Source organism: Phodopus roborovskii, unplaced genomic scaffold (assembly GCF_943737965.1).
Source record: "Phodopus roborovskii unplaced genomic scaffold, PHOROB, whole genome shotgun sequence".
NCBI classification, from domain to species: domain Eukaryota; kingdom Metazoa; phylum Chordata; class Mammalia; order Rodentia; family Cricetidae; genus Phodopus; species Phodopus roborovskii.
Genome location: NW_026126416.1, coordinates 10,980,046 through 10,989,845, shown reverse-complemented (window position 1 = coordinate 10,989,845; position 9,800 = coordinate 10,980,046). Strand labels below are relative to the sequence as shown.

At 51.3% G+C, this 9,800-nt stretch overlaps 1 protein-coding gene across 1 annotated transcript in view; it reads right to left on the bottom strand.

Moving 5' to 3' along the window:
- Positions 1-3,035: 3,035 nt before the first annotated feature.
- The window catches only part of Rrbp1 (ribosome binding protein 1), a 60,891-nt gene continuing 54,126 nt past the window's right edge, over positions 3,036-9,800 (bottom strand). Inside the window, exons 16-24 of the mRNA XM_051183266.1 lie at positions 9,561-9,653; positions 9,377-9,448; positions 8,527-8,622; positions 7,827-7,910; positions 6,056-6,151; positions 5,403-5,486; positions 4,944-5,042; positions 4,019-4,162; positions 3,036-3,560 (exon numbers count right to left, since the gene is read on the bottom strand). Coding sequence (XP_051039223.1) covers positions 3,522-3,560; positions 4,019-4,162; positions 4,944-5,042; positions 5,403-5,486; positions 6,056-6,151; positions 7,827-7,910; positions 8,527-8,622; positions 9,377-9,448; positions 9,561-9,653 — 807 coding nt within the window. The 3' untranslated portion in view covers positions 3,036-3,521. The remainder of the gene's footprint in view (positions 3,561-4,018; positions 4,163-4,943; positions 5,043-5,402; positions 5,487-6,055; positions 6,152-7,826; positions 7,911-8,526; positions 8,623-9,376; positions 9,449-9,560; positions 9,654-9,800) is intronic.

Genomic DNA, 9,800 nt, shown 5'->3' with positions numbered 1-9,800 from the left:
AAATGTCTACAGAAAGCCAGCTTAGGGTTCATTTCCTTGGTCCCTGAGGAAGATGCTCATGAGGAGGCCAGTGCTGACAGAATTCCATCAGGAGTTTGTTACTTCCAAGAGTATCAGTCTGAGGAAAACAGCTGTGACTTGGACAGTTGAGTCATGGTCTGCCTATTTCAGTGGCAGCTTCATTCCTGTAGCCCACTGGAGAATGAACCTGCCCAAGGATTTGGAGCCATTTTGTAGTAAGTTTCAGGCTGCCACTTGAAGAAGGGACACTCAGTGCATGACAGAATGGTCGGGTAACAGAGGATTAAGCCACATTGGGGCGGGGGGGCAGGCAGCACAGAGTCAAAGCGGTTCATCTGAGCAGCTTGACTTGTAACAAGCCCAGATGCCACGATTCTAGCCCTGCTATCCATGCTACTGTGCTGAGTTCCAGTTGTTTTAACCCTTGTAATTTAAGTGTTTTGTTTAGTAGATGGGATATGAAGGGGGTGAGAAAACTGACCCCTTTTGGCCTTGGAACTTTTTGACCCAAATCTGAATAGTGAGAAGGATTTGTGGAGGGCATCTATACCTCTGTCTTCTGAGGCCTTGCTAAGGTGGCCTGTTGTTCCCGTCCCTACTATACTGCTTCCTTGTCCAGGCCCTATGCAGCTGCTGCCTTATAGGCCTGCATCCTGCCTATGGGCCACACTTTCACTGAAAGATGGCTAGAGCAACATGCTTGTCACAGCAGTGGTCTGTGTAGTAGAACTTCCATCTCTGCTAGCAATATGTGCCATCAAGGACATCTCTGGTGGTGGTGGGGGGGTCTTCTTTCTAAAGAGAAGCATTAAGGCAGCTCAGGAAATGGAGGAACTGTCTGCAGAGAAAGGACACCTGTTATTCCTCAGCCAAGGTACTGGAAACCTGGACTGCATGAGCATTTAGTCTTGGTGGACAGGGAGCTGACTAGCCAGGCCCCTTGGTGTTCACCATGTTGAACAAGGTGGTACATGGCAGCACCTGTTAACTTCTTTCACACTCAGCCAAAGGCCACTGCTCAGTGTCTGAGTTGCTTTTCTTGGCTCTGGAGTCCCATGGATAGAACTTTGTTTAGAACAGCTGGGTGGCCAGTTCTAGCTGAGGCAAGATCCTGCCTGCACTGCCACTGTTCACCTCCTGGCATACTCGGACTCCCTCTGCTGGCCTGAGAGGTAGTGTTGCTGGACCCATTGGGAGACACTATAGTGTCCATAAGGTACCCAGTTTCATCCTACACTGTCTCTTTTATCTAACCCCCTTTCCCAAAGGGAAGACATGGCTCCCACTGATGGCCTGAGTACAGTGTTAAGCATAGCTACAGGTTTGTAACGCCAGTATCCACCACCATTCCTTAGTTCCTCTTTTCTCTCAAAATATGTGTAGCTGGGCAGTAGTGGCACCTGACTTTAATCCCAGCACTCAGGAGGCAGAGGCAGGCAGATCTGAGTTCAAGAACAGCCTGGTCTACAAAGCATTCCAGAATTCTGTTACACAGAGAAACCCTGTCTTGAAACCTGCCCACCCCCTCAAATAAGTATAGTGTAGTTGTCCACTCCAGTGCCATCAGAGGGCATCTCCATAAGTATGTGGGCTGTTCCAGTTCTTCCCCCATTACTAACCCATCTGGGCTTCAAGAAGTTTATTCCTGTAAGGTTCAGTTCATCTCATCTCATAGACTACTTAAAGCAGCAATTCTCAACCTATGGGTTGCAACCCCTTTAGGAATCAAGGACCCTTTCACAGGAGTTGCCTAAGACTATTAGAAAACATTTTCATTATGATTCATAAAATAGCAAAACTAGTTATGAAATAGCAATGAATAATTTTATGGCTGGGGGTCAAAGGGCTGCAGCATTCGGAAGATTGAGAACCACCGGCTTAGAGTTCCTGTACCCATGCACGCATTATGCTTTCGTTACTTCCTCCTAGTCAGTCTCCCAGTAGGAAACCACAAGGCCAAAGTCTTTAGTTTCAGAGGCTGTCCACACACACACACACACACACACACACACACACACACACAGAGCCTCTTTGAAGGTTTTGTAACTAGTATAATAGGTATGTTCATTCCTATACTGCCCAGCCATATGACCTTAATACCGTCCCGACCTCCCATCACTACACCTAAATGCTGTCTCCCAAGGCACCCCTCCAGCATCTTGTCCATTAGCATGGAAGGAAGTTCAAGCTAGGGCCAGAGTACTTGGCCACATGGTCTCAGCTATAGTGTCAAACCTTGGCAGACATTTTGTGATATGAGGAGGTTGAAGGCCACAAATAAGCATACATGTTTCCCAAGATTCCTGTGACAGCTAGCATGAGTGCCACCATCTCAGGGAACCAGTGATCCAAACCACAGAACTGTGGGAACTGCATACCCTTCAGTCACCCTTAACCCATAAGACTTGGCATTGCAAGGGTCAGCTGTTCCCCAGCCACATTCATTCAGTCAAATCTCAGTATTTAGAGGGTGATAGGTTAGGGGGTGCAAACTACTGCTCGGTTGAAGAGCTTGACAAGACTGGATGAAGCCTGGCACAGGAACCAGGAGCTGCTCAGAGCCACTTTCTCTTCCTGGTGGTTCACACCCTGTTGTGACTATTTGTCACATAAACTCCAGGTTTCCTCTATGCAAGCCCATATACCACACGTGGGCAAGGTTCCCCTAGATCAGGTTATTGGGCCACCAAGGGCTCCCAGCTCAGAGGTCACAGGAAATCTAGAGTAGCTACTGCCTGAGGGCAGTTGGTAGCAGCACCTGGCAACAGCCTGAGGCATGGCTATCCAGGTCACTGGTGGGACTAAGCTCACTGCCCTGTTCCAGGGGCACTGGAACTTAGGAAGTGACTGGAGGAGGTGGGACAGACAGGAAGCAGTGGGCTTCATTCCCATGCTATCCGGTCAGGGTCCCAGCCTTCAGAGAAATGCATCTGTCCCAGGGGACAACCACTTGACTCCTCCTGGCCTCAGCACTAGATGGAGGAGGCCCAGCAGAAGATCAGACAAGACCCCAGTGCCGGGCAACACGTTGGTTTTAATGGCATTGACATCCAGGCAGTCACATGTCAGTTCTGCTTGGCAACTTCCAAGGGCGAGGGCTGCAGCCTTGCTGGGCTGGGCCCTCCAGTCTGCTCAGCAGCCTGAGAACTCACCACCTGGCCTGCTGCTTCCCGACCCGGCCCCACTGAGAAATACAGACAATTGCACTGATTGACATAATCCCGAGCGGCCTGGACTCCCAGTACACTCTGGTCTGTCAGCGTTGACGAGGGCTTTGGCGTCTGCTCGAGGTGGTCCAGGGCTGCTCCCGGGAATAGTGTTTATCAAATGTGACAAAGTTCTTTTACAGACTGGGGGTCTGGGAGATTTATTTCTGTGGTTCTGAGACTTGTCTCCAATGGCTTCACTGGAAGTTGGGCCTGGATAACGCAGTGTTGGTTGGTTTATTTGTAAGGAATGTGTAAGGCATTTTGGTAAGTTGAACAGTTTGCCGAGGAGACTCAGACGGAGGTTCCCTCCTTCGAGTTGCTACCATCCTCCTGCGAACAAAGTGGACATATGAAGAAAAGGCCAGGCCAGGAGTTGGGACACCCCATCTTGCCCCATGCCCAGGACCCACAAAGCCTTTCCTGGGGCAGCTCCACAGACACCTCCAGGCACTTCTGAGAAAGTTAACCTGTCAGTCTGGAGAGGCTGGAGGCCCAGAGCTGACTGAGGGCTGGAGGACACATGCACAGGGATTGGGGGGACCCTGTAATGAGAAGGTGAGGCACTGGGTGTGGCTGAGAACCTGTGACCCTGCACGTAAGGGGCTCCACCCATGCTGAGGTGTCCACACGGGCTGCAGAGTGAGCATAAGCTAGCAGTGCAGATGTCAGCTCCCCTTGTAGTTCTCTGTCCCCAGTGTTCCGCTTCCCCTGGGGCCCCTCAACAGTACAGACTAAACCACTGAGGCCCGGAGGCTGGCCCTGCAGTCCATCCTGCACCAAGTACTTACTGCTTTTTCCAGCTGTTCTTGCAACTTCTTCACTGTGTCCTTCTCTTTTGTCAGCTGCTCCTGGGTCGTCTTCAAAAGCTCTTGAAGTTTGGTGGCCGCGTGCCCCAGGTCACTTGTTAACCTCTTTTCTTTTTCTAGTCTTTCCTGTGGGTCAGAGGGTTGAAGGAAGTCAGGCCTGGTGATAACCAGGAGAAGAGCGAGCTCTGAGGACATCCATGAACACAAGGCAGATGTATCTGGTTTTTTCAGGCACAGTGCTGGCTGGAAGGAAAGTCTGCTGACAATTCTGTCTGCCCTGTTAACTGCTGCTGCCAAGACTGCTTTCTGTCCTGATGGCTTACTACTGTGCACTGCCCAGTGTGAAGGCCACTACATGTGGACCTGAAACACAATTTCAAGCCATTCAGAGCTTACATTTAAATGATGACACTAACTTGTAACTGAGATGTGGCTTAGTGCTGTTAAGTGCCCCTACTTGGTGTGGCAAGGGAAGCCAATGCCTGGGCGGTTCTCTGGACCGGCCCCGTCCAAGGCCAAGAATGACTGTGGTGATGTGAGTAAGGATGGCTTCCATGGGCTTATATGTTTGAGTGTTTATTCCTAAGGGAATAGTACTGTTAGAGAAGGATTAAGAGGTGTGTCCTTGGAGGAAATCTGCCTCTGGGGGTGAGATCTGAGGTTGCAAAAGCCCATGCAAAGCTCACTTCTTCCTTGGCTGTGGATCAGGCTGCAGCTCTTGGCTACTGCTCCAACACCACGTGTGCTGCCATAATAATGGAATAAACCTCTGAAACTGTAAACAAGTCCTCGAGGACATTCTTTATAAGAGTTGCTTTGGTCATGGTGTTCTCTTTACAACAACAGAACAGTGACCAAAGCCTTGAAGACCTACAAGTCCACCCCACACCCCAGCTCCATCTTCTACCTTCAGTTGTGTAACCTCTTCTATTCCTGAAGACTCCAGGGGCCCAGCAGCACGGAGCTCCTCCAGCTCTTCTTGTAACCGACAGGCTGTGCTCTGCGCCTTGTCAGAGAGGGGACAGGTCTGAGTAAGAAGCCTAGTGGTCGATCCTGGCTAAGTTCATCTAGGGGCGTGAGGTGGGGTGGAGGCATCCCCAGCCAAAGAAGGCCAATAGCTCAGGTTAATCCACATGGCTGGATTCACAAGGGCAAAAAGCTTGGACACTAGTCTACAAGCACCCTCAGGATCCCCCGAAGATGCAGAACCCACAAGGCTCAGCACTGGGGCCCACCCAAAAGCACCCTCCCCAATTTCTTAACCCAGGTGCCTGGTGGGAAAACTGGGAAGGACAGAGATGGATGTCTAAGCTCTTAAGAAAGCCAGAAACTCGTAGGGGCTGAGGGCCACTTGGCAGGTGCTAACCTCTTCAAACTCAGCTGTGAGCTTCTGCCGCCGTGTCTGCTCATCCTCCAGGATGGCCTCTGTCTGCTCCAGCTGTGTTTTCAGCTGTATGGAGACACAACAATGTGAGTGGAGAGTCTGGCACAGAACTCTCTTGGGGACAGACTGAGACTGCAGGCTCCACATTCTAGCTGCTTCTAGGACTCTTTGGGCCTCTCCCTGCCCTGGCGAGTCCACTGACTGTGCCTCAGACTCAAGAGAGAAACAGGTTGCAAAGAGATGCCGGGGGACACGGCAATCTCAGGAGCCTTTCACAGGACTCACAGGGTAGGAAAGACCCCAAAGCCATGAGGCAGACCTCAGGTTCACAATGGGAGCCTCACAACAGGTCCTGCCTCCTGCCAATTGCTCTTGGTAGTTGTTACTTTGGTCAAAACTCTAGAAGGCAGATATACTGCTAGCAAGAACCCAAGAAAGGGCCACAGGTATTATGGCTATCAACCCAAACCTAAGCTGCAAGCCTGTCCAGGAGCCCCTGGTGTTGTGAGGGCTAAAGGCCCAGCAGGGCAGGGAGGGTGGCTAGCAGTGGGGCTAGGAAGCACCTACACTCAGTTTAGTCAGCACAGGGCCTGCCCACCCTGGGTACCACCCGAGGACCAGCTCATCACCCTAACCTTCATAGGGTCCCGCTCTGCTGGAGGGACTGCTGGAGACCCAGCCACATCACCATCCTCTACGTGGCTCTTCATGTCACTCAACTGCTGCCTGACCTGAAACAGGGAGGGGTGAGTTTGTGCAAATACACTGCTGGTGGCATGAAGGTACACACACACACACACACACACACACACACACACACACACACACACACACACGAGGAACACCCTTGTGCAGGAGGGGTAGACCGCACACTCAACCCTGAGTCTTGAGGCTAACAAGTCTCTGGGCCAATGAGAGCCATGTGTGTGGTCTTTTTTTTTTTTTTTTTTTTTTTTTTTGAGGTGAACTGATGCCCCCCCAACCCCTGGAGCAAAGTGACTTCAGTGGACCCCACACAAAGCCAAGGAGTCCATGTGGAACAGAGGCAGCTGACAACATGCCACACTCCAGTTCATGGACGTAGTTTGCTCATGGCCTTTTAGGGGGCCCAGACAAGACGGTATTATTGCCTTAAATAACCCATTCCTCTGGGTTCTATTGCTGGGGACAAGTTACAAAATATAGTGGCCCTGAGGCCACTAGACCTCAGGCCTTCCATCTGAAGGGCAGCAGGGTCACACAGGTTGCTTGGAAAAGGTCCCAGTCAGAAGGCCTGGGAACAGAACTCAAGTATACAGTCTTGAGGAAATTGGGGCAGCCTTGGACTCCACTTAAGCTTCACTTGGCAGGACACCCCAAATCTGCCTTCCCAACGGGCAGCAACCAACGGGCACAGCTGAAAGATGACAAGAACCCCTGGCAGGTATGTGCTTTGGGCATGTCTTGCCTGGGCTGCACCCCTTGGAATGGGTGAGGTGGGGGCTCTTAGCAAATCACTGAGAATAACAGTCTTAGATTGGAGTAGCTTGGCCTGGGCAACACCCACTTCTGGTGTGGTGGTCTGGGCAAGGCCTAAGAGTTGGATCCAGTGAGCTGGGAGCCCATGGTGGCCTTAAAAGATAGTATGGAGGATGCTAGCCAAACACACCAGACCTCGTTTCTTGGCCAGAGCTCCCCATGTTCAATCCCCAAATTTCAAATGTTGACAGTTACTTCAAGGTTTTCAAAATGACAGTGCAGCGCAAACAGAACACAGCGATGGCTGAACAGGATGCTGCCTACAGACAGAGCTGGGGATGATGCAGCCCTATGAAGACAGAGCTCAACTTGCCCAAGCTCTGGGATCACACACAGCAGCTGCAAACTGGGAAGCAGAAGCTCCAAGGAAATCCGCATAGTGCAGACCCTCATATCTCTGCAGGGTTATCTGCTCCCAGTGCCTGGCAGAGGGCCAGAGGGAGCATGCCACCCTGTGTGACTGTAAGACCAACAGGGCCTGAGCCATGACCAAAGCAGGAAAACCTTCAGAAAGCATAGGCATGCCACCAAGTAGCAAGCAGGGCCCCTTGTGATGTCAGGAGTCCTATGTCCTGGACTGGTTAGATGACAAAACAGGCTAACAAGGCCTATGTGTCCCTTAGCTCTCGGTCTTGAGCAGGTACCAGGTCTTCCCAAAGACAGCAAACAGAATGTGAACATGCTGGCCCCTGGCTGCTACTAGCCCTGCTCGGAGTTTTAGGCATACTGCCAAGTCCCACCAAGCCTGCACTACATGACTAAAGCACGGCTTTGCTAAGCTGCAGTCTCTGCATGGATATCAAGACACCACCATCGAGTTAATCCCACACACATACACACATACATGCTAATGTCATACTTCCCTGCCCAGGACATAAGCCAACCTACCAGGGCAAGCTCAGTACTCTGTTTCTGAGCTTCACTCTTGGCTTCATCCAGTTGAGACTGAGAGTCTAACAGAAGCTGCCTCAACTTCAGGGGAAACACCAGGTGAGGGGTAGAGGAGAAAAAAAAGAAAACCGGTTCCAGTGAGTCCAAACCTAACCCTGAGATGGAACCCAAGCCCAGGAGATTGACATGGAAGGGGCAGGAGTTCTGCAGCTATCATTTCCTGTCATTTTGACTTAGGAATGGTAGCACACCCAGGCTTCAACACCTGCCCACCCCACCGTCTCTTGTTAAAGAGTGAAAGTTTGCAACCAAAATCAGAGTGAAGGCGCCAGGCTTGGGGTTCTACTCCTGAAACCACAAGACAGTAGCAGACTGAAATCCAGTCCCAGCTAACAATGACAGCAGCAAGCCTGGCCAGCTAAAGGGCCAGCTAGAGCATGAGGTGCCACTCTCACAATGAAGGCTCTACCCCTGCCCCGCCTTGGGGCCACTTTTCTGAAATCTGCCCCAAGATACCTCAGGGCTGTCAGTCCACAGGGGCATGAGCAGGGCTTTGGATGAAAGCCTGAAACCCCAGCTTTTTGGGCTCCCATTGACAAGCTCTCGAACAGTAAAGAAGGAGCCACTGGGAGTAACCTAGGCTTCATGGGGCAGAGGCCACTCAGGACCAGACCTTTGCAATGGTGGATTCACTCACCCCTGCTACCTCCTTGGCATAATTCTGGCACTCTGCACTGGCAGCTGCCATATGCTTCTCCAGCTCTGCTTCCAGAAATGAAGTGTGCTCCCTCACCTGGCCAGGGACAGACATGGACACTGGTCAGAGCCACATCAGTGGCCAGCAAAGGCTCTAATTATATGAGTGGGAATGATAGGTGTCAAGTCTGGCTGACCTTGAAATAAGCAAGGGTAAATATACTACTGGGTAAACTGAGAAACAATCCCAAGCAAGAGAGCCCCTCATGACATCAAACCCAAATTCCAGTCCTGCTGGGTCCTGAAAGATCCTCAGGCTTCAGGAGTGGGTAGAGTAGCTCTTAGGCGTACTGGCAAAGCTTAGGGCAGAGGGCACCTTTACAAAGCCAAGGCTTGCTGCAGTACCCTGAAGAGCAGCAGGCCCCCCATAAACACACATGCCTACAACCTAAGCCACTGCTGGGCAGAGCTGCATAGCCCCTGGCTCCCAGGCCACTGAGGCTGCAAAAGCTAATCACTTAGGCTCAACAGGACAAAGCCCTTGCTCAGAGGAGTGACAGCTTCCTTGAACATGGTGTCCATGAGGAAAAAAATAACAAGGACACATGTAATCTTCACATGACTATCCAAACATGACCAGCAATTTTTGTTTATTTGTTTTTCAAGACAGGGTTTCTTTGTGTAACAGCCCTAGCTGTCCTGGAACAATCTTTGTAGACCAGGCCGGCCTTGACCTCACTGAGATCAGCCTCCTAAATGCTAGGATTAAAGGCATGCACCATCTCTGTCCGGCTTGACCAGCAAATTTATAGGACAACAAAAAGAAACTCTCAGAATACAGGCAGACATACCTGATCTGAGCTTTCAAGTTCTCCTTTTAGCTTCTCTACAATGTCTTCCAGATGTTTCACTGTGACCCGTGACTACAAAGAGGAAGACCCATCAGGCATGAGAATCTGGGGGGAAGACTCCCGGGTCCAGCCCGCCCACACTGTGGCAGCAGCAAGCTCTGGGAAGTATGTAAGCCAGCCATACCTTCTGGAGCTCTTCTTCAGCAGCTCCCACCTTGGCCTTCCACACACGTTCTTCCTCTTCCACACTCTTCTGCAGGTCTTTGAGCATACCTTCCTGGAGGGGAGGCAACACTGAGGAGGCCCTCTCCCTCCTGAGCTTGACCCCACAAACACACACAGTATCTTCTTGACCCTCGGCAGCACTCTCCTGCCTCACTGACTGATGGACTGAGTGTCACGGGGAAAGCAGCTGGCCAGGGCA